The sequence below is a fragment of the Phyllobates terribilis genome, unplaced genomic scaffold, assembly GCF_046119375.1.
Source record: "Phyllobates terribilis strain yellow unplaced genomic scaffold, ASM4611937v1 Scaffold_3__8_contigs__length_932513732, whole genome shotgun sequence".
Taxonomy (NCBI): Eukaryota; Metazoa; Chordata; class Amphibia; order Anura; family Dendrobatidae; genus Phyllobates; species Phyllobates terribilis.
The window spans coordinates 770743551-770768590 of NW_027362763.1; the positions used below are offsets into that span (position 1 = coordinate 770743551).

The 25040-nt window shown below is 41.6% G+C and overlaps 1 protein-coding gene across 1 annotated transcript in view; it reads right to left on the reverse strand.

Annotated features, from left to right (window-relative positions):
- PLCB1 (phospholipase C beta 1) overlaps positions 1 to 25040 on the reverse strand; it is a 1235601-nt gene that overhangs the window by 347190 nt on the left and 863371 nt on the right. Inside the window, exon 15 of the mRNA XM_073672250.1 lies at positions 11945 to 12018. Within this exon, the coding sequence (XP_073528351.1) occupies positions 11945 to 12018 (74 nt within the window). The remainder of the gene's footprint in view (positions 1 to 11944; positions 12019 to 25040) is intronic.

A 25040-nucleotide genomic window follows, 5' to 3' on the forward strand; every position in this document is an offset into this window, starting at 1 on the left:
CTAATGTGCGGATGGTACTCGGGTGTAGAGGAGAGGAGAGTCTCCTCCACACCCAGGTACCATTAAAAAAGCTGCAAAAAAAGAATAAAATAAAAAATAAATGTATACTTACCTTCTGGCGGACCGCGCTGCGCTCCTCCGTGCTTCCCGGCACTTCGCGATGGAATGAAGGACCTGCGCAGATGTCAGAGTCATTTGACAGGTCACGCGACGCTGACGTCGGCAGGTCCTTCACTCTACCGCTGCCGGCAGCCGGGATGGAGGAAATCAAGACAGTGCGGGCCATCGGAGGGTATATATTTATTTTTTTATTTTTTGACATTCTCTCGGGTCACACAATATAAATCCATGCCGGTTGCATGGATTTATATAGTGTGACCTAGTTGACAAGCACTTTCCAAGTGATGCTAAAATCGTTTTGAAAGCGCTTGTCAATCCGCATGCGGAAACGCATGTGAATCCGCATGTATTCCGCAGGAAAAACACATGTACAATCCGCATGCGTTTTTTCTGCCAGGGAGATGCAGAAATGCTGCAGAAATTTTCTGCTTCATTTCTGCATCGTGGGCACATAGCCTTAATTATTTAAATACGGCTGATTTGTGGTATGAAATATATGTATATAGTATTTTTTTAGGCAAAATATTTTGGTATTTATTTCACATTTACTTAACTTATATATATTTGGGTATTATTTTTATGATATATTTATGGTTTATTCTTAGTTTTCACTATTACCGGTATGCTCCCTCATTTCCACCTTTTGGATACAAATTCCCTTCCTTATATCATAATTTGGCCAATTTTTAATATTAAATATATGGGTTTGCTATTCTAATTTATTTACACTTGTGCACTTTCATATTAGGATTACATTTGCACAATTTGTATACTGTGTCTTTAACATACTTGATATGGTCCTCAATTTTTTGATATTATAACATCATAACATTTACTTTGACCTGATGGATGTGCGCATGCGCGGGTTGCCGTAGTGTTAAGCCCTGCATACTGTGGTCTGTGAGTGCGGCTCACGCCTCGTTTCCGCTGGGTGGGCGGAACGAGTGCGTCATCCGGCACATGACCGCAGGTCTGAGGACTTTATAATATGCATCGGCTTTAACCTGCTCATGCGCCGATGTTTCATCTAGGTCGCGTCACTTAGATTCTCCTCCCCTTTTATTTTGATTGGTCCTTGGCGCCATTTAAACCTACACGCCTCCCACCTTGACAAGCCTCCCGAAGAAGCTAGGCGAAACGTGCGCGTCGGGGCAGGAAGCAGGAGCCTCCATGGTGGTGCGTGCTACATAATACAGGTGGATATTTATTACAAATTGCGCTCTCTCTTTTTACTTTACCTCCTTACCTCCACACAATACTCTAACAACCTAGTGAGCACAAACTTTGTGGATGGTTGTGGTTATATGTTGCCTTGTGATTCATGCTGAGGTTAATATTTGTCATAGCAACTTTTGGATATCCATACTACATGCTGTCAGCCTTATACTCTATTAGAGCTATTAGACTTGGAACTGTCATATTCACGTTATTTCAGTTATTATGATGAAATGTTAGGTTGGATTATTTATGTGCCTTTAATACACTCAAGCACCTTATTCATCTTTAATACTATATTGTATGCTATCAGTTGCGTTTAACTGTGATATATAAGATGATATCCCAGCATTGGATTCTTTTGGCTGATAATTGAAAGATATTTTCATGACCCTATGTAATAATTTTGCTATATTCACCATCACGCTTTGTGTATATGAAAAAAGGCTTTGTTTTGTCTTCCTTTATTCTGGTATCTTTTCCTTTTAATTGTTTTTATTATGTTTAAAATAAAAGATTAATTTTAACATACCTTCTTTAGTTACTTCTCCTTTTTTACTTGGTGACTACTGTTCACCGTGTAAAGTTTTGTGTATAATTGTAATTGGAAGTACAATCAAATTTTGAGATATACAGTACAGACTAAAAGTTTGGACACACCTTCTCATTTAAAGATTTTTCTGTATTTTCATGACTATGAAAATTGTACATTCACACTGAAGGCATCAAAACTATGAATTAACACATGTTGAATTATATACTTAACAAAAAAGTGTGAAACAACTGAAAATATGTCTTATATTCTAGGTTCTTCAAAGTAGCCACCTTTTGCTTTGATGACTGCTTTGCACACTCTTGGCATTCTCTTGATGAGCTTCAAGAGGTAGTCACTGGAAATGGTCTTCCAACAATCTTGAAGGAGTTCCCAGAGATGCTTAGCACTTGTTGGCCCTTTTGCCTTCACTCTGCGGTCCAGCTCATCCCAAACCATCTCGATTGGGTTCAGGTCTGATGACTGTGGAGGCCAGGTCATCTGGCGTAGCACCCCATCACTCTCCCTCTTGGTCAAATAGCCCTTACACAGCCTGGAAGTGTGTTTGGGGTCATTGTCGTGTTGAAAAATAAATGATGGTCCAACTAAACGCAAACTGGATGGAATAGCATGCCGCTGCAAGATGCTGTGGTAGCCATGCTGGTTCAGTATGCCTTCAATTTTGAATAAATCCCCAACAGTGTCACCAGCAAAGCACCCCCACACCATCACACCTCCTCCTCCATGCATCACTGTGGGAACCAGGCATGTAGAGTCCATCCGTTCACCTTTTCTGCGTCGCACAAAGACACGGTGGTTGGAACCAAAGATCTCAAATTTGGACTCATCAGATCAAAGCACAGATTTCCACGGGTCTAATGTCCATTCCTTGTGTTCTTTAGCCCAAACAAGTCTCTTCTGCTTGTTGCCTGTCCTTAGCAGTGGTTTCCTAGCAGCTATTTTACCATGAAGGCCTGCTGCACAAAGTCTCCTCTTAACAGTTGTTGAAGAGATGTGTCTGCTGCTAGAACTCTGTGTGGCATTGACCTGGTCTCTAATCTGAGCTGCTGTTAACCTGCGATTTCTGAGGCTGGTGACTCGGATAAACTTATCCTCAGAAGCAGAGGTGACTCTTGGTCTTCCTTTCCTGGGGTGGTCCTCATGTGAGCCAGTTTCTTTGTAGCGCTTTATGGTTTTTGCAACTGCACTTGGGGACACTTTCAAAGTTTGCACAATTTTTCAGACTGACTGACCTTCATTTCTTAAAGTAATGATGGCCACTCGTTTTTCTTTACTTAGCTGCTTTTCTCTTGCCATAATACAAATTCAAACAGTCTATTCAGTAGGACTATCAGCTGTGTATCCACCTGACTTCCGGACAACACAGCTGATGGTCCCAACCCCATTTATAAGGCAAGAAATCCCACTTATTAACCTGACAGGGCACGCCTGTGAAGTGAAAACCGTTTCTGGTGACTACCTTTTGAAGCTCAGCAAGAGAATGCCAAGAGTGTGCAAAGCAGTCATCAAAGCAAAAGGTGGCTACTTTGAAGAACCTAGAATATAAGACATATTTTCAGTTGTTTCACACTTTTTTGTTAAGTATATAATACCACATGTGTTAATTCATAGTTTTGATGCCTTCAGTGTGAATGTACAATTTTCAAAGTCATGAAAATACAGAAAAATCTTTAAATGAGAAGGTGTGTCCAAACTTTTGGTTTGTTCTGTATATATGGACCTTTTTTGTTAAATCAATTTGTCATTTGAAGACCTTGAGGTAAGACGGTGACCAACGATAGCACAGAAGAAGCCCATGCAGGCAGATAGGCACAGGCTTATCGGACTCGCTGGTTTGCAAAGGATTTAGGGCTGAATTCACGAGTGGGGGGTCTAATGGTTTCCTGGTATTCACCCTTATACAAGGTTCTGCTTATCCTTGAAGGGGAATTCCAGGTCGCTTCTCCAGGAGTGGTCTCCATTAATAAAAGCCGAGGTGAAACTGCAGACAACCCCAAGTTGGCAGGCAGAAGACACAGTCAGACAAGCAGGTAGAAGTTCAGAAGGAGTTGTTATGCAGCTCACCTATACTGCTGTCATGGGTCAGAAGCTCTCACAAGTACCGAAGAAAACAAAAAGCTTATCCAGCACTAAAGTCTTTTGGCAAAAAAAAATCCCTAAAACTTTTCTCTATTAAAAAATCCATAAAATCCAGTAACGATTGTCTCTTCAGAGAGGAACAGGACTTCAACACTAGTGCCACCTATTGGAAATAGCAATCCTGAAAGTCAATATTGACTCTTTATCCTTACCACATGACAGGATAAAAGACAAACCATACACTCTATTTACATACATGTATTTTGGGTGTTTGTTTTCCCCTCCTCAGTTCAAAGCAAAAAGTCTGATTCAGCAGGATGAGAGGCCTTTGATAGAAATCTAAGGGGAGCATTGCATGGCCTATAAATCTCTTTAAGCCGGCTTGGCCCTCTCCACAAGGAGAAACCTTACCTCTTAGACCCCGGTCTATACAGCCAAACCGGCCTCTTGTTTTGCACTAATGAAGGGTAAACATCTTGAAATGCAAGTCTGCAAATAGAGTTTCTGGTTTGGCTTTTATATTAAGTCATGTGGCAAGGCTTGTTAAAGGTTTGATATTTACTTTTAGGATTGCTACTTCAAATAGGTGGCACTAAAAGTCCTGTCCTCTTCCACTTTGAAGAGATAATTTGCATATTTAATTTGCTAGAGGAGCATTGCTGGCATAAATCTCCTTATGCCAGCTTGGCACGCTCCACAAGGAGAGACATCACCCCTTAGATCCCCATCAGGTATGGAGAATATGCTTTAGTCAACACTTTTCAGATAGCATTCCTTAATCATGACCTAATTAAAGATAATCATCCAAAATGTGTTGACTAAAGGGAATTCTCTGTATTCTGCATTCCTGATGTAACCATTCTGTGTATTTTCACAGTGGCAATTAACATTATTGGATTTTATAGAATTTTGTAATGAAAAAAGAACTTTGATGCAGGATCAACTTTTTGTTTTCTGGATTATGTTCTAAACAGCTGACAGGCTGAGGTCAGGACCAGCAGTACAGGCAATACAGTAGACTGGAAAAAAATCAGGACGAGCAACAGGCGGGAAAACAAGGCGAGAAGATTGGTCAAATGTCAGAAATACAGAAAAAGATCAGCTGGCAGATAACTGGCATCTAGAGGACCTTAGACAAAATGGGGGAAGCCAGCACCAGCTACAAAGTGAGGCCGGTTTCACATGTCCTTATATTTCTGGTACCGGAAAAATCAGTACCAAAGATATCCGTGTCCTGTGTGCCACCCGTGTGCCGCATCAGGATCACATGGACCGGCATTTGGTAATCAGCGGTACAGGTAGCGCTGTTCCCAAGCGTTGGGTGCTGAATGCTGCCCTCATCATGGTTCCTGCCGGTGCTGCGATCAGCACCAGCAGGGACAATGATGAAGGTAGTGGTAGTCGGCTCTTGCCGTGTCCCCACCTGTAAAAATAAGAATAAAATAATAAAATCCATATACTCACCAGTCCAAAGTGTCCCTCGCTGTAATCCTCTGACCGCTGACACCAAGGAGCCGGGGAGAATGAGCCGCTCCAGCGATCGGCTCCGGAGCTGAGCTCAGTGAGTGACAGGACACCGCTCCTGAACTCAGCTCCGGGCCCGCTCGATGGAGTGGCTCATTCTCCCCAGCTCCTCTGTGTGAGCTGTCAGAGAATTACTGCGGGGGACAGGTGAGTATATGGATTTTATTATTTTATTCTTATTTGTACACAGGACACTGCGGGAGCAGACTACCACTTCCTACATCATTGTCGATGCATTTATTTGATCAAAAATAATAATAATTTTTATATATAATTGTTTTCATTATTTTATTTCTGTAAGAAACAGTAGATGTTTTTATTTTCCAGCTCCTGGATGCTGTATAATTTCAGCATTATGCTTCAGCTGAGCATTAATTTCCCTAACCGCCCATTTGTTACTAGATTATTCAGCAAATGCATTCTGGTGGAAAACCTCTTTATAATTTATGAAGCTTGCTCAGTAGATTGAGACAATATAACGACAGATATTTACTACTCATTCATTTCCCAACTTTAAGTGGCATGAAAAAGGGGCTCTGCCCATGTATCGAGGCCACCCTAAGCTTCAGCTCATAGGCAGTACTTGTCTACTGCTGATCTAGGTACCGGGTTGGTCGTGAGTGAGAGGAGAAAGCAGTCTCTGCAACATAATTAAAGATTGATCGTTCTTGTCTAAGCCGAGACGGCAGGAGAAATGCGTGATAGATGCAGCGTCTGACATAGCGGACGTGTCTATGGATTGGAGGGGGAAAAGAGGACACACAAACAGCTGACAGCTGGCATTCACAGGAGCAGATGTGTGGCCGTGATGCCCATAGGAATGTCTACTATTAATGCAGCCTGAAAAAAGGCAAGCAAAGAAGTCGCAGTAGATAAATGCAAGTTACTTTGCAAAATGAATAGTGCAAACGCCAAAGATTTTAAAGGAACTGTAACGGAAAGGCAACTGTATTAACCCGAGTTATAGTGTGAATATATGCAATGATACCGAGGGCAAAGACTTTTCCACTCTTGTTTACTTCTTGGTTTGTTTTGCTTTGAAGTAATGAGCCAATATTAACAATCTAATGTGAATGGGCACAAATACTTAGTTTCTGATGTGATCATCACATACACCTAGTTAGCAGTTAACTAGTCTTTTTATACATCAGCTCTCCCATGCACAAATTAATGCAAACTTTAATGACTCTCAATTTTTCACTAAACAAACATAACACAATATTGCTTCCAAAAAAATAAAACAGACTGCAGGTCACATAACAGCCACTGGGTGGCCACATGTAAGTAAATATTTATTTATTTATTTTACTCACTTACATAGCGCCATTAATTCAACAGCACTTTACAGACATTATCATCACTGTCCCCATTGGGGCTCACAATCTACATTCCCTACCAGTATGTCTTTGGAGTGTGGGAGGAAACCGGAGAACCTGGACGAAACCCACGCAAACACGGGGAGAACATACAAACTCTTTGTAGATGTTGTCCTTGGTGGGATCTGAGCCCAGGACCCCAGGGCTGCAGTGCTAACCACTGAGCCACCTGGCTGAATATATAGATAGCAGACATCTCCTGAAAGAGTATTGCAAAATCAGGTTTTTTTTCAACGCTAATCATCTCATGCCGCTCATCCCAGGATGTGTTGAGCTAAGAGTTAAGGTTGGGAAGGACACATGTGTAGGTCTGTGACAAGGAGCTACAGTAAATTATCTGTAATGAACTATAACTGTTTAGTTGTATAATATAGAACAATTATTTTTTTTTAACATAAAATATTAATACTTCTCTGATTATCTATTTGTCCTTGATGTTTTTTCCTCCCTTAGTATAAATCCACTTGATAGACACTCGCAATCAGGAGGGATAAACTTGCTCTTTAAATCAGACTGGATCCTTCATTATTGATATACCTATACCCCTTTCGTTTTCCTTTTTCATTCCTCAGCTGGTTGAGCTTGATGAACATGTGTCTTTCTTAAACCATACTAACTATGTAACTATGTAATTCTGATTATCACAGACCACACCGTATCTCACTAACAACTGTATGTCTGGCTACCCTTAAAGAGAACTTCCACTTTCAATGAAGGACTCTCTCCAGTATATAAAGTATATAAAATATAAACTCATCAGGTATTCGCCCTCCTCTGCATGAGCATTGAGCTCAGTGAGTAGGTAAAGTGGCATCACCGTTCTAGTCACCACACCGGGACCGCAGCAGACTGCAGAAAATAGTGCTGGACCCAGGGAGGGATGCTACTTGGGGGCTCACACTGTATATAGAGAGACTGTGGGGACTCATGCTGTATATAGGGAGGCTATGTGGGGGCTCACACTGTATAAAGGGAGGCTATGTGGGGCTCATGCTGTATATTCAGAGGCTGTGTGGGGGCTCACGCTGTATATAGGGAGGCTATGTGGGGGCCAGGGCTGTGGAGTCGGAGTCGGAGCCCATTTTGGTGGAGTCGAAGTCAGTATAAAATGGATCGACTATAAATGTCTGTCCTGTTCCTAATCTAAGGGTCTAGACTTTTAGCTGAGATGAATCTGTGCTACAGTAAATTTATCACTTAACCGTGTATGAGGGAGTCGGAGTTATGGAGTCGGAGTCGGTGTAATGGAAATTGAGGAGTCGGAGTTGGAGGTTTGGCTTACTGACTCCACAGCTCTGGTGGGGGCTCACGCTGTATATGGGGAGGTTATGTGGGTGTTCATGCTGTATACAAGGAGGCTATGTGGAGGCACATGCTGTATATACAGAGGATGTGTGTGGGCTCATGTTGTATATAGGAAGGCTATGTGGGTGCTCACACTGTAAATAGGGAGGGTTTGTGAGGCCTCTTGAGGCATATAGGGGACTGTGTGTGGGCTCAAACAGTATATAGGGGGATGTCAGCATACTTAATTCTGTTCAATATAAAGTGATACAATTAATATTAATATAAAATAATGATGTTTAATATGTTGATATTAATATTGAGCAGAATTTATTTCAGCCTATTGGTTCGGCCCTCCATAACAGTCACGTTCTCTCATGTGGCCCCTCGGGTTCACCCCTGGTATATATGGACAATGCAGTAGGAGGTGTGCACTTTATAGAATATGGAAATAATGGAAATAATGGGACATATTTTTGCATTCAATGAAATTTTCAGGTCCAGTGTAACTTGAACCCACATTCAACATATAGTGACACATGCAATGAAGATTTGTGGCACAGGAATCAGCTGTATTACTGAAGTGCATGGACCAATTGGCTACCTAGCAGTGCCCCTCTGCAGTACTACATGTACTGTACCGCTTTATATCTCACTTGTGGACACTAGATCAGGGCAGCAACATGTTATTTTTCTGATACACTGCACTGTACTGGACCTTGAAGAAGCTCCTGTCCTCAATGCAGAAAATAATTTATATGATGAAGCACCTCATTTTTCCGTTTATATGCAAGGTATTGCTTTACTTGTTTTTGTCCTCAGCTTAATTTATTTGAATCCTTATTTTTGGGGAGTGATATTTTAGGGCTTCAGAACCAATTACTAGTTATCCATAAAGTCTCAAGTTACAATATTTTTAACTTACAATGATCATCTTGGGACAAAAATTGTAAGTTGAAAAAACACTATGGCCCTGACTCATAATTTACATATGTTTTAAGTCACTTTTTTGTTCTTGTTTTGTGGTATTTGTTGCTGTTTTTTGCGCCAAATTCTTCTAAATGTCACATACTGTTCATGAATTTGGGGTTAAGTCAAAATGGTCAAAGACAAACTAAACAAAAATCAGGCAAACATATAAATCAATCTTTTAGGCTATGTGCCCACAATGCGGAAGTGCGCCGGATTTTTTCCTGAGCGTTTCTGCATCTACCTGGCAGAAAAAACGCATGCGGATTTTACATGCGGATTGTACATGCGTTTTTTCCTGCCAGGGACATGCGGATGTGAAGCGTTCTTCACTTGCATTTCCGCATGCGGGTTGACAAGCGCTTTCCAAACGATTTTAGCATCACTTGAAAAGTGCTTGCCAACTTGGTCACACTATATAAATCCATGCAACCGGCCTGGATTTATATTGTGTGACCGAAAGAATGCTAAAAAATAAATTTATACTTACCTTCTGATGGCCCAAAGTGTCCATGTCTCTGCTTGCCAGCAGCTCGCAGTACATTTAAGGACCTGCCAACGTCAGCGGTCGCGTGACCCGTCACATGACTAAATGACGTCAGCGCAGGTCCTTTAGTCTACTGCGAGCTGCCAGCAAGCAGAGACATGGACACCGGGGGCCATCAGAAGGTAAATATAATATTTATTTTTTATTTTATTCTTTTTTCTACAGGTTCTATGGTACCCGGGTCCGGAGGAGAGTCTCCTGTCCTCAACACCCGGGTACCATCTGCACATTGAAACGCATGGATTCTGCATGTACAGATGCAGTGATGCGGATTCCATGCGTTCCAATGCAAGTCGATGGCGGCGAAAACGCAGTGCTTCCGCAAAATAATTGGTAGTGCTGCGTTTTTTTCCGCAATGATAATCCGCAGCGGAAATTTCCGCAGCATGTGCACAGCACATGCGGATTATCATTGGGGAACATGGCAGGCCTTCTACCAAGCGTTTTTAAGCGTTTCTGCAGCGGAATTGCAGCTGCGGAAACGCTTAAAAAACGCATCGTGGGCACACAGCCTAAAAGCCTTTAAAAAAAGTCACACATGGAAAGATTAATATGATGAAAACTAAAAAAAACACTATAAACTCAACAAAAAATAGTTGCAAACGCAATAACAAATGTGACCCTTTATATACAGTGTCATACTTCTGCCTCATCTTGGCTTGGAACCGTGCTAATTTCCCATTCTACACAGTAAAGCTGACAATCGAGCTGCAAGAAGCAGGAAATGCTAGACAACTGTCTCTGACCTACCGGCCAGAAAAGGAATATTGGGAGATATTTTTTAAAGGGACACTCTAAAACTTGATAATACATTCTGTTTAAAGAGAATAAAAGTTGTGGGGTAATAGTAAATATGAAATGTGAACTGAAATTCTTTCTTGTCCAGGAGATGAAGCAGTTGGCGTTTGCATAATTGACAGTATCAAGTATCTACTTTTCTTAGCAAAACTGTAGGTGACATATATGACTGTTGCAGAAGTCTCGGTACTTGAGTGCATTGATAATAATTCTTGACGTACTCCAGTCCATTAGATGTCTGGAAAGCAGCTGCCTGAGATAGAAATCAGCGGAGTGCACTTTAACTGCAGCATAACTAATACTTAGAGATGAGCGAACCTGAACTTAAAGTTCAGGGTTTCATATCGTACAGTTAGTGTCCGATGCTAAATGCCGAACACAGACTTCTCCAGAAAGTCCGTTGCAATGTTCGAAGTTCCGGGGGAAGTGAAGGAGAGAGAAAGGAGAGAGAGAGAGAGTACCAGAACCCGAACTTCCACGGGTCCGCTTATCCCTACTAATAATATCTCTAGAATGGGAAATATCAAATATACTTGAAGGATACGGACATAACTGGGACAATTTTTTTTTAATTAATCACTTGTATTTTAGCTAATAAATTTTGGTTTCATCAAAAATTTGAAACCGTTAAGCAGCTTCCACATCTTTAATCTATTAGAGTACATACCTTGACTCGAAAAATATTCATACCCTGTGAACTTTACATCCCTAAATTTAAATTTATTTTATTGAGATTTCATGTGATATACTAACACAAAATAGCAAATATTTGTGAAGTGTAAATGATACATGTTTTTTTACATTTTTTAAAAATATAAATTTGAAAATTGTTATGTACATTTGTATTTAGCGCCCGAGTCAATAATTTGTTGGACCACATATCGCTGCAATTACTTGTGCAAGTCTTTTGGGATATGTATCCATCAGTATTCAGCTCTCAAAACAGCTATATAAATGAAGCATTAGGATTTTTTCTATTAGCCTCTATATTACAGTATGTGTCAGTAGATACCTTTTTCCAAAGAGATCTCCCAAGGAGATTTTTTTTAACCATATCTTGGCAGATTTCAGTGCATTTTTTAAAAAAATATATACAGAACATAGAAATATACAAAAATACGGTCACTATAGTTTAAATATTGACAGCATTAATCTGATTTTCCCAAGATGGAGATTTATTACTAATCCACATAATTGTCTGATTCCTGGGAACTTCTATGGTAGAACCACCACTGATCATTAGAACAGGGTCCCTGATCTTCCCTGTATGACCTGTGAGAAGGAGTTTGAAGGTCAAAAATGTGGAAACAGCACAGCTCAGCTGCTCGTCGCTGTTTTTGTAGCTCCAAATCCAATAGTTGAAGAGTTTTCACTATCTCAGCCAATATAGGGAAATATGCGACTAAACCTTTAAGGAAAAGTCAATATTAGGTAGTATGCATTATTTTACAACATAGATATATATAGGAGGAGCCTTACTTCATCCATGGAAGATTTCTTACAGTCATCATCATCGTCATCATCATCTTCCTCACTCTCAATGTCAGCTTCACCTGTAATGAATAATAAACCAAAAATTAAATTGGAAACTTTCTTTGCTTTACAATTTTATTCTATAAAAATGCATCCAAAATTAAACAAACTTGATAGCTCACACAAGAAATTAATAATACATGTTTCTTACATTTTTTCAGCAAATTTTACCATTATATTACTTTCATGTAGTTTTTTATTTTCCGAAAAATCCTGATTTATCAATCACTATAAACCTACATCTGCAAAACAACGCATTGATTGTTTTGATTGAGAGAATCAATTTAAGGTTGAATTAGGGCCTCAATGGTCCCGATTCATTGAAGCAATCATGTCCAAAATTCTGACGTAAATTGTTTTGAATAGTTGCAAAATGTTTGCACAATTTGCAACTTTTAGCTTTTTTGCGACAGTTTCTCCAAGCTCAATCAAATTTATGATGATTTGTGGCATTCCGAATAGCAGAGATCTTACTCCAGTCATGAATCAGGAGCATCTCCACACCCCTTCATCAAGACCGTAGAGAAAATTACCAGTCTTGATAAATTAAGGCCATTATCTTTATTTTGATAAATATGTTGGGGACATTATATTTTGAAAAAAAATTGCAGAAAAAAGGCAGCCATATTTAATGTCACAGGTGGCAATACAAATGTACTACAGGATGCAGCAGCCCCTCTTGATAAAGGCGGAGGCAACACAGGTGCAAAATATTGATGAAACAACCACTCACAACCTACCAATTCATGGAGGTGGTTGTCTAGCATCAGAATTGCACACAAATAAGGATGTATATGGCACCAGTCATACAGATCTGCACACAGTGCCTAGTTAACAGCCTATTAGTAACGCCCATACCATTAGATCAGGCAGGCTGCCCAGCTTTATATAAGTACACCCCACAGAGACAGACACCCTAGCTTGCAAGGCCAACATTGATGGGTCTGGCAGCATCCTCCATAAAAATGGAAAAATATGCAGTACCTACTAGAGATGAGCGAATTTCCCAAAATTTTGGACAAACTCATTCAAACTGATTGGCAGATTCGATTCAACCCACTTGGAATTGTAGTCAAAGACATGCATTATGCTCTGAGGTCTCTCCTGACCCCCAAAAATAATAAACGGAGGGAAGGGAAGAGGTTAACAAATAATAAAAGCTTGTATTCACCTGTTCTGGGCCGACACCTAATCTGTTCTGCTTCGGCAGCTCCCGGCCGGGTCCTCCAGTGCCTCCCTCTCGTCTCTCTTTACTCACTTGTATTTCCCTGCTGACTAGACTTCACACCTACTCAATGCCAAAAGATCCAAGGTGCAAAGAGTGACCAGAGAGAGCAAGCAGAGGACATGACAGGGACCTGCAGGTACAGGTCAGGTGAGGGGTCGGCCTAGCAGGAAAAGATTTTACTCATCTGTCCTATTGGACAGATTTTATTATTTTTTTAATTCCTTGCCCTGTAAAAAGACAAAAACAAAAACCAAGCAAAATGCCAGTTAGCTGGATTACCCTGAATCGAGACATGAAAACTTTGAAACATATTTGATTAGTTACACATCGATTCTCTCATCTCTAGTACTTACCAAATGTATGTAATCAAGAGGAAAATGGAAGACAATAGAACTGCTGGATCAGACTGCGGGGTTTGTCATCTGTTACCATGGACCAACATTGGTCACGGTCAGCTTATGAGATTCAGACACAAGCAGTAAGATACTGTTAATCAAAGTTGCTTAGTTTAGATGAATTGGCGCAATAACAAACATTGGTACCAAATTTGGACTTAAGCTCCTAAACTGATTAGTACACCTTAAAGTAGCACTCCAGTAAAAAAAATGTAGTCCCTTAGTAATCGTTGCTATATACACAGTGCATGTACTTACCAATCGCTGCCTTCTCCTGTTCTCAGCGCTGTTCTGGTCCTCTCCAGTCTCCAGCACCATGTGACAGGTCACATAGCATCTTCTATGTGGATCATAAGTCACTTTCTCAATGCGATTCTGTGAGAGCTCTGATGTGAGTCTCATGGGGTTACAATTATAAAGTGACTTCTTGCTCACATAGATGATGAGGCGTGATTCGGCCAGTCTGCTGGTGCAGAAGAGGACCAGAATGGCATTGAGAATGGGAGAAAGTGGTGATTAGTAAGTATATTAATACTTGCACTGTGTATAGAAGTGATTGCTAAGAAAATACAAAAATTCACTGGAGGACTACTGTACTTTAAAGCACTCCAGCGTTTTTTTTTCTTTATATCAGCTCTGGAGTGGTGCCACTAATGTAAGTTCACTGCCCCTAATATTATACTTATCAGCCACCGACTTCAGCTGTTCCCGATGCCACTCAGATCCCGATCTGCCATGTTGTGACCTTAACTTCTGATTGACCAGAAGTCAGAGGTAACAGTCACATGCTCTCAAAGTAAGTCTGTGAGACCCTCTTTCTGGCTCTCATAGACTTACATTGAGTTTTGATTTACGGCTCACCCAGCAAACACTGGAGCAATCCAGCAGATTACAAACTGCAGAAAACTGATCAGAGTGGTGGTTATAAGAGAAGAATACGAGGGGCAGGGAACTTAGATTAGTAATACTGTGGCGCCCTGCTACGCACAGGTGCCACAGAACCCAGTAAGGTGCATGGATGGACTTGTCCGCAAGAGGCCCTCATTACATTCACACACCTCCACCCTACCACCTCAGACCACCAGAGGGAGCCCGTTAGGGATATATATATAGGGAGGGTGGAGTCAGGCAGCTCAGTTAGTTAGTTCAGTTAGTTGTTGGAGAGCGTGCTGACGCCGAGAGCAGTGAAGACGCAGCTCGTCTGCTGCTGCCGTAGTGAGGGCCCTGAGTGTGGCCTACAGCAAGGAGGAAAGAAGAGAGGAGTTGAAGGGGGGTAGAGGAGCGTACCAGGCTCACCTCGAAGTATACACCGGACACCGGGTCCGCGCCTACAGGGACCCTTTACACCCAGTAGGGACCGCCGGATACCTGGAGGACTACAAGTCCCAGATCAACCAACGCTGACTACTGTACCAGGGCTAGGAGTCACAGAGGCCCCAGCGTCCAGGGAGAGTGATCTCCAAGAGAAGGCCCTACCAACAGATCAGCAGGTGCAAGAGAGAGAGACAGTAATTAAGCCAGGCCTAGCTCCAGGCAGGTCAGAAGCTTAGCAAGTGGAAGCAACGGATCAGGAGGCCCTATACCCACTCACTGGGGAGAGTCCAGAAGTGCACCCTGCCTACTGAGTACCCTGGACCATACCTGCAACTACACCAGTAAAGGTACCGAAGCGAACCCCCGTGTGAGTGTCTGTCATTTCTCCCTGACCCGCCCTGGCCATCTCTCACCTGAACCACCATCCATTACCCCACGCTGACCTGAGGTCCGCTCCACCTGTGGGGAGCCGTTCCATCACAAGCTGCCCTAACATCTGCCTCAGAGGACTGCTCCGCAGCGGTGGCTCCCTTTAGCCGCATTCCACAGGTGGCGTCACGAACACTTTACAAATCCCCTATAAATAATCCCCTTTTTAGTGACAGCCCTGGGCCACGGACCGGGCCAGCCACCGTGATATCCCCCACCGCTGGAGTGGTGCTTTGCAATGAAAAAAGTTAAGATTACAAATAATTTGTGGCTAATGGTAAATTATTTAAAGTTTCTGTTTTAATAAGCCAATTATCTACTTTAACTCAAACCAAAAAGTTGAGTTACTTTATAATTCATTGTATTATTAGTGTTGTATGGATTCTGAATCAGGCTACATTTACATTTACATGTTGGTGTGTAGAGATGAGCAAACGCGAACTTAAAAGTTCGGGGTTCGTAACGGACAGTGAGTGTGTAAAACACTGAACACCGACTTCACCCGGAAGTCATTGCAATGTTCGGAGTTCCGGGAAAAGTCCGGGAGGAGAGACAGAATATTTTCCAGATCAAAAGTTCGGGTTTCTATTGTTTTCAATGGGGTTCGGCTTCTGGTTGAATTTCGGGTACAGTTCTGGTACCCGAAGAGAACTTTGGAATAAAGTTTGGGTCGGGTAACAGAACCCGAACTTCCAAGGGTCCGCTCATCCCTATCGGTGTGCTTTCCTATTTTTTTCTCAGACCGTACACGGACCCATTCAGTTCGTCCTATTTTGATCCTCTAAATCGCATCAGAATTGGACCTGCTCTCTCACTCGGTTCCGTGATTTTCATGGATGTGTGAATAGATCTAAAACACTCTTTGCGTCTGTGTGGTGTCTGATAAAAAATCTGGCAGCACACAGACATTTCACACGGGTCATTACAGTTTGTGTTTTAACCCAAAAATACACTCAAACAGTATGAACAGGAGACAGGGAAATTGAAAATCTGTCACAAAAAATTGGACCTAAATGAGGATGGTCTTCTCAAAAACGTGGTCATTTAGAGGGGATTTACTTCATAAATAAAAGGTAAAATTAACACACTCTTAATATTGACCCTTCACTATACGATACATTTCTCTTCAGTTCGGTATCAGCATCGTCATTGCCACCTAGCAGTGATTTTTTTTTTAGCATGGCTGTTTATGCAGAGTCTGTGAAATAACAAATGACTCTATAGATGGAACAGATGTTTCTGCCAACAAAGCAACATATAAAAGGTGATTCAGACCTAACAAGCAATAGGAACGCTATATAAATCACAGGTCTATTTATCTGGAAAGAGATAGAAGATTCGATAAAGATAAAAATAGAACTTTTAGTAAAATCAGTCAGGATTTGTCAGATAGGTTTAAATTAAACCTCATTACTGTACTTATTGAGGGACACTCATCCATTAGGAAGATTTTATCAAAACGTTGGTCCATTATTTGTTGTGACCCGTTTCTGAATAAAGTTGTCACCAAAAAACACATATTACATTGATGAGAAATAAGACTTTCAAAAAATTATTTAGCACCAGAACAACCTGAATCTAAATTAAACAGCAAACATGAATAAAGATCACAATGGCTAGAAATTAATCAATCTATGTTTCCAGATCGAAAGGGTTGGTTTAAATGGGGGGTTTCAAAGTGTTTATGTTGCAGTATGTTGCAGTATGCCGATACATAGGAGCAATCATTTTAATTCTCTCGCTACTGGAGATATTTTTTATATCATCCAATTTTTAAACTGCGGCAGTAGCCCTTTTGTTATTTATTTGCTACAGTTTACAATATGTTGGAAGAACTATTCAGACTGTAAGAAGGATGAGCAAACATAGACAAACTATTCAAAATGGAATAATAAATCATGGCCTGTCAAAACATTTTTATTCTGTACATAATAAAGATCCTAGTTTTTTGCAATGGAGAAAATTTGAGCTGATTCCAAAAACTCATCCTTACTGCTATAGAAAATTAATCAATAGGAAATCTTAGGGGTTAAGTGAAACCGCTAGTGAAACATGCAAGCAATAGTCTTCAAATGTGATCTAAAGATGTTTGTGCATCTCTCTATTTTTCATATGTTTAATTCTTCCTTATAATGACATATATGGCATAAGGATATATATATACAGTACAGACCAAAAGTTTGGACACACCTCATTTAAAGATTTTTCTGTATTTTCATGACTTTGAAAATTGTACATTCACACTGAAGGCATCAAAACTATGAATTAACACATGTGGAATTATATACTTAACAAAAAAAGTGTGAAACAACTGAAAATATGTCTTAGATTCTAGATTCTTCAAAGTAGCCACCATTTGCTTTGATGACTGCTTTGCACACTCTTGGCATTCTCTTGATGAGCTTCAAGAGGTAGTCACCGGAAATGGTCTTCCAACAATCTTGAAGGAGTTCCCAGAGATGCTTAGCACTTGTTGGCCCTTTTGCCTTTTTCATATATAAGTTCGCTCCAAATTCAGCTATTTGTAGTGAGCGTGGAAGATATTGTCCTCCATTTAAAATGGGCAAGGCACGTGACAAGGGAAGAGGAACTGGACCAAGATGGTGAGCGGCGATGACGCCATAATTAGCGTCACCATCCCGCTTCTCTGTCTTCTGAAATGCTCTCTTCTCACAATCAAAGAGGATGCACTGCAGGCGGAGCACAACGAGATGGAGCAAGGAACCATACAGGGTGATTACACACAGCCCAGCCTCATCTCATGTCAACGTGGATTGGGTGACAATGAGGAAGAGGAGGAGGAAGAACAGGAGCTAGTTTCAAGCGCTATAGACGGTACTACCTGCACAACTGTCATACCGTCTGTTCAGCGTGGATGGCCTGAGGACAGGGAGGAGGAGGAGAGCATGGTCAGTCGTCATCTTGGTGACGACACGGAAGTCTTGCCTGTTAGCAGTCTGGCACGCATGGCTGAGTTTATGTTACACTGCCTTTCCCGTGACCCTCGCATTCTCAAAATTTTGGGTGACAGTCATTACTGGTTGGTGACACTTCTAGACCCATGCTACAAGGAGAACTTTATATCTCTTATTCCTGAGGCGGACAGGTCTACAAAAATGGGGCAGTACCAGAAGGCCCTTGTTGCGGAAGTATTAAAAAAAATTCCCATCTGAAAATGCCGGCGGCAGAGGTCACAGTTCGTTGGACAACCAAGGAGTACACCCGAGAGAGTTCTGGGAGAATTTTCTCAGCCCCTCCCATCACACAGGCCCTGAGGCGCGTGGTACTCTCACAAGGACTGCAAAGTTTGGGAAGATGCTGAGGGAGTACCTTGCCGACTGTACCAACGTCCTCCGTGATTCCTCTGTGCCTTATAATTATTGGGTATCCAAGCTGGACACTTGGAATGAACTGACTCTCTACACCTTGGAGGTCCTGGCCTGGCCTGCCACTAGGGTTTTATCAGAGCGGGTTTTTAGTGCCGCTGGTGGAATTATAACTGATAAGCGCATCCGCCTGTGAACTGAAAATGCTGACAGGCTGACTTTTATAAAATGAACAAATGCTGGATTAGGCCAGACTTCTCAACACCACCGAATGATAGCAGCGTAACATAAACTCAAATCCAGTGTCTTTTTTTTAAGGTGTATTCCCATGCACCTTTTCACACCCAGACATGGGTATACGCTTCCTGATTTTGGCTATTTGCTCTTGTTCTCCTCCTTCTCCTCATCCTCCACCACCATATCACCAGGGTGACCATGGTGAGTGATGCAACACTCACATAATTTTTTTAAAGGGTGTTTATGATGCCCGTAAAAAATTTTTTTTTATACAGTATGTTCATGAATACCCCCCAGGGGTAAATGTTTGTCAGCCCATACACTTAGTGCATGGGCATTACAAGTATAGGAGACCCGCTCCTTTCTAATGGGCACATTTTTTTATGAGGCCCTCCTCCACGTCTTTTCTAAGGTGCATTGAAGTGCCTCCAAATTTTTGGCAACCCTTGCATTCACTGCATAGGCCAACACTATGGGACACCCACTTCCTAATAATGGGAACATTTTTTCATGAGGCCCTCTACGTCTCTTCCAAGGGCCATTGAAGTGCCTCCAAATTTTTGGCAACCCTTGCATTCACTGCATAGGCGAACACAATGGGAGACCCACTTCCTAATAATGGGAACATAGTTTTCAGGAGGCCCTCTGACCTCCACGTTTCTTCCAAGGGCCATTGGAGTACCTCCAAATTTTTGGCAACCCTTGCATTCACTGCATAAGCAAACACAATGGGAGACCCACTTCCTAATAATGGGAACATTGTTTTCAGGAGGCCCTCTGACCTCCATGTCTCTTCCAAGGGGGATTGGAGTGCCTCCAAATTTTTGGCAACCCTTGCATTCAATGCATAGGCCAACACTATGGGAGACCCACTTCCTAATAATGGGAACATTGTTTTCAGGAGGCCCTCTGACCTCCATGTCTCTTCCAAGGGGGATTGGAGTGCCTCCAAATTTTTGCCAACCCTTGCATTCACTGCATAGGCAAACACAATGGGAGACCCACTTCCTAATAATGGGAACATTTTTTTTAGGAGGCCCTCCTCTACATCTCTTTCAAGGAGCACTGGTGTAGGTCCAAAGTTTTGTCAGCCTTTGCATTCACTGCATAGGCAAACAGTATGGGAGACCCACTTCCTAATAATGGGAACATTGTTTTCAGGAGGCCCTCCTCTAAGTCTCTTCAAAGGAGTGCTGTGGTGCGTCCAAATTTTCAAAGGGTTATTGGGGTGCATCCAAATTTTGGGCAGACCTGCCACTCGCTACATACGCAATAACAGTATAGGAGACCCACTGTTTAGTAATGGGAACAACAAAGCATAGCCAGCTGTTGGCTCTCTAAGAATAACGAGGGCCAACTGCTGGCCTTTTAAGAATAGTAAAGGCTGCCTGATGGCCCTATAAAAATAAACTTTGTGACTTTCAGAGTCCCTCCTTCATAAATGAAACACGATGTAACTGATGATATCTCACACACCACATGGCCATAAATGGTTGAAAAATGTTAAAATGACATTTCCCAGTGAATGCATTTGTCACGGTTGAAAGCAATGCAAAAGTGCAAAAACGCATCAAAAACGCTACGTGTGAACATAGCCCAAGGTGTGGAGGAGTATTTTTGTTTTTGGTTATTTATTTTGCCTTATACACAAGTCATTACCCTAGAAAGGATGTTCCTTAACATATTTCCCAGGAAAATCCATTTTGGTTTCGTATTTGTATGTTTTATTGTGAGTCCGTAAAAGTGGTGTAATACCTCTGACAATGTTGTTGACAGCACTGACCTGGAAGTCAGAGATGCTTCCAGGGGTCTTCCCCATGCTGTCTCCATGTCATTTGAGCACTGTTCCCATCGATTTGGGCAATTTTTAGGCCCTCTGCAGACCGCCACGGGGAGCCGCCTGAAAAATGCTTGAGTTTCCCATAGACTTACATAGGGCTCGTTGCTTGGGTCGAGCACCCGAGTATTCCAATTTGCTCGACCCGAGCATTTTAGTGCTCGCCCATCACTATATATAACTAAGAACAGTATGAAGCTAAAGGAGAAAAGCAGAGCAGAAGAATACAGTTGGGAAATAACACTATATAAATGGCCTTCAGCTGCACAGAGGAGTTTAGGTGCTTTCGACAAAGAACGCAACTGACAAAGCAAAATGCTTTTTTTGCTGAGGCGAGAGGTGGAATAAAGGAAGCGTAAAATCATGGAAGGGGCTGCTGCTGAGCATTTCATTCCCTAAAATGAAGATGCCAGAACAATGGTGCCTTTCTTGGTACAAACATTCATTACATGAAACCTCCTGTTTGTAATATGATATTCAAAGAAAAATAACAAAAGATAAATCTCACAAATGGTTCCTGTAATGAAGAACATCATTCATCAGGAACATTGGAGAAAAAAAAATAGATATTGCACATTGAGACTTTAAAGAATTGACTTATTGACAGAATGGGCAACAACTACTGACTAACAATCAATGGTGATCCCCATTATATGCACTGTAAGGCTTCAATATATTAATAATATATTAATAGGAGACACAAAATAAATGAGCTCTAATGAATAAGATATAAAATCCCTAATTTATTTGTCAGCACAATGCTGGGAAGTATTCTCACTTCAGTAGTAAATACAAAGGGTATATAATGCTTCACATCATGATGTCACAATGTAGGGCTGGATAGTGACTAACTAGCCACAGATAGGCTAACCAGTCAGACATTATGGCAATGCAGACCAATTGTCAGATGTCACCCACTGGGTACTGGTTAAGTAGAAGGGATGCAGACCAGGTAGTGCATTTTACTTAAAGGGAACCTGACAGCTTATACATGCTTCCCGATCCATGGGCAGCATGTTTCAGGCCACAAATATATGATTTCAGACATTTATGTTTAACTCTGAAATGCTGCAGTGGATTAATAGCTGCCAGGGACCAATCCACATGGAAGACTAGTCAGATAGACGAAACACCAGCAGTTTCTCCCAGCCCGCTGCCAGTAACTGACAGGTCTCTCCTGCGTGAGCTTGTCGGGACAGACCTATCACTCCAGGGCAGCAGGAGTGCAGAAGCTGCCAGAGACCCATCTGTCTGATCCACAGCATTTCAGAGTTAAACATATATGGCAGAAACCGTACAGCCAGTGCCTGATACATGCTGCCCGTGCATAAGGCAGCACAAACCACCTGTCAAGTTCCCTTTAAATGGGACTGTGTTGCCCTGGGTAGTCAGAGTCTCCTTATCCAGAGAAAAAAGGTGGAGGGGACACGGAACTTCATTCTCCTCTATCTCAGGATCTCTATGGTCCCAAGGTATCACAAAGTCTGAGGAGCGTTATATAAATGGCTTGTGCAGCCACATAAACAGTTGTCTGAACGTATGAAATGAAAATGTATTAAACTTGCTAACATTAAAGGGAATCTGTGAGCAGATTTTTGCTGTCTCATCTGAGAGCAGCATGATGTAGGCAAAGAGACCCTGAATCCAACGATGTGCCAGTTAGTTTACTGGGTGCAGCCGTTCAGACACAATCAGAGTTCTTAGATGTAGAATGCAGCAGAGCTGAGAAAGCTAACCCCGCTCACACCAGGCTCTGCTTTGACAAAGGAAGGGGCGCAGTTGGACTAGCAAGCGCGTGCCAGCTAGTCACAGCAATGATGATGTCCTAGTGATAAAACCTTCATTGTAAGTAAACAACATCACACAGCCTGATACATGATACATGGCTGCATTTAGTGTTCCAATCCCTACCTCATGCTGTCCTCAGATTACATAGCAAAAACCTGCTGACAGATTCCCTTTAATGAATTGAGAAAGAAAGAAAGTGTCATTATTAATATGTTTCTATATACTGATTAACAAATCACATTTGCTTGGTCTAAGGAGGTAATCACTATAGCACAAAACAGAAGAGGTCCCAGGGATGCCAGCACGTAGGAGGCAGATTGTCGGACTCCTATCTGGCGGCCATGGACAACTGATGTAGCCACTGGGCCACGGACCTGCAAATTGATCCGTTCATCTCTAATATTTAAGAAATTCTTTATAATGATTTTTTCTATTGTTTTTTTTTTCAATTGCAAGATAACCCCTTTAATTAAATTTATTACAGTTATATGAAAAAGTTTGGGCACCCCTATTAATCTTAAGCTTATTGTTTTATAAAAATTGGTGTTTTTGCAACAGCTATTTCAGTTTGATATATGTAATAACTGTTGGACACAGTAATGTATCTGCCTTGAAATGAGGTTTACTGTACTAACAGAAAATGTGCAATCTGCCTTCAAACAAAATTTGACAGGTGCATAAGTATGGGCACCCTTATCATTTTCTTGTTTTAAATACTCCTACCTACTTTTTACTGACTTACTAAAGCACTTTTTTTGGTTTTGTAACCTCATTGAGCTTTGAACTTCATAGCCAGGTGTATGCAATCATGAGAAAAGCTACTTAAAGTGGCCACTTGCAAGTTGTTCTCCTGTTTGAATCTCCTCTGAAGAGTGGCATCATGGGCTCCTCAAAACAACTGTCAAATGATCTGAAAACAAAGATTATTCAACATAGTTGTTCAGGGGAAGGATACAAAAAGCTGTCTCAGAGATTTTACCTGTCAGTTTCCACTGTGAGGAACATAGTAAGGAAATGGAAGAACACAGGGACAGTTCTTGTTAAGGCCAGAAGTGGCAGGCCAATAAAAACATCAGAAAGGCAGAGAAGAAGAATGGTGAGATCAGTCAAGGACAATCCTCAGACCACCTTCAGAGAGCTGCAGCATCAACTTGCTGCAGATGGTGTCACTGTGCATCGGTCAACTATACAACGCACTTTGCACAAGGAGAAGCTGTATGGGAGAGTGATGTGAAAGAAGCCGTTTCTGCAAGCACGCCACAAACAGAGTCGGCTGAGGTATGCAAAAGCACATTTGGAGAAGCCAATTTCTTTTTGGAAGAAGGTCCTGTGGACTGATGAAACCAAGATTGAGTTGTTTGGTCATACAAAAAGGCGTTATGCATGGCGGCAAAAAAACACAGCATTCCAAGAAAAACACTTGCTACCCACAGTAAAATTTGGTGGAGGTTCGATCATGCTTTGGGGCTGTGTGGCCAATGCCGGCACCGGGAATCTTGTTAAAGTTGAGGGACGCATGGATTCCACTCAGTATCAGCAGATTCTTGACAATAATGTTCAAGAATCAGTGATAAAGTTGAAGTTACGCAGGGGATGGATCTTTCAGCAAGACAATGATCCAAAACACCGCTCCAAATCTACTCAGGCATTCATGCAGAGGAACAATTACAATGTTCTGGAATGGCCATCCCAGTCCCCAGACCTGAATATCATTGAACATCTGTGGGATCATTTGAAGAGGGCTGTCCATGCTCGGCGACCATCAAACTTAACTGAACTGGAATTGTTTTGTAAAGAGGAATGGTCAAAAATACCTTCATCCAGGATCCAGGAACTCATTAAAAGCTACAGGAAGCGACTAGAGGCTGTTATTTTTGCAAAAGGAGGATCTACTAAATATTAATGTCACTTTTCTGGTGAGGTGCCTATACTTATGCACCTCACCAAATTTTGTTTGAATGCAGATTGCACATTTTCTGTTAGTACAATAAACCTCATTTCAAGGCAGAAACATTACTGTGTCCAACAGTTATTACATATATCAAACTGAAATAGCTGTTGCAAAAACACCAATTTTTATAAAACAATAAGCTTAAGATTAATAGGGGTGCCCAAATTTTTTCATATAACTGTATGTCCTAATTTCATCACCAGTTCACTTTACTGCTGGGTTTTTCTGACACAGAAAGGTAGCTTTCACCTGTATGTGTCAGCACAAGATTTGAGATGGGTTTGAATGGGGCCGAATATCTGACAATTATTAGATAAGCCAGCCTCAGGCTGTGTGCCCACGTAGCATTTTTCAAGCGTATATGCTGCGGAATTTCCGCAGCGTAAACGCTTGAAAAACGCATGTATATCCGCACCCCATGGTCCCCAATGGGATTCCGCAAGTTCTATGCACATGCTGCGGATTTTTCCGCAGCGTTTATGCCGCGTTCAAAAATCTGCAGCATGTCATTTAATTTTGCGTTTCCGCAAGCGGAAT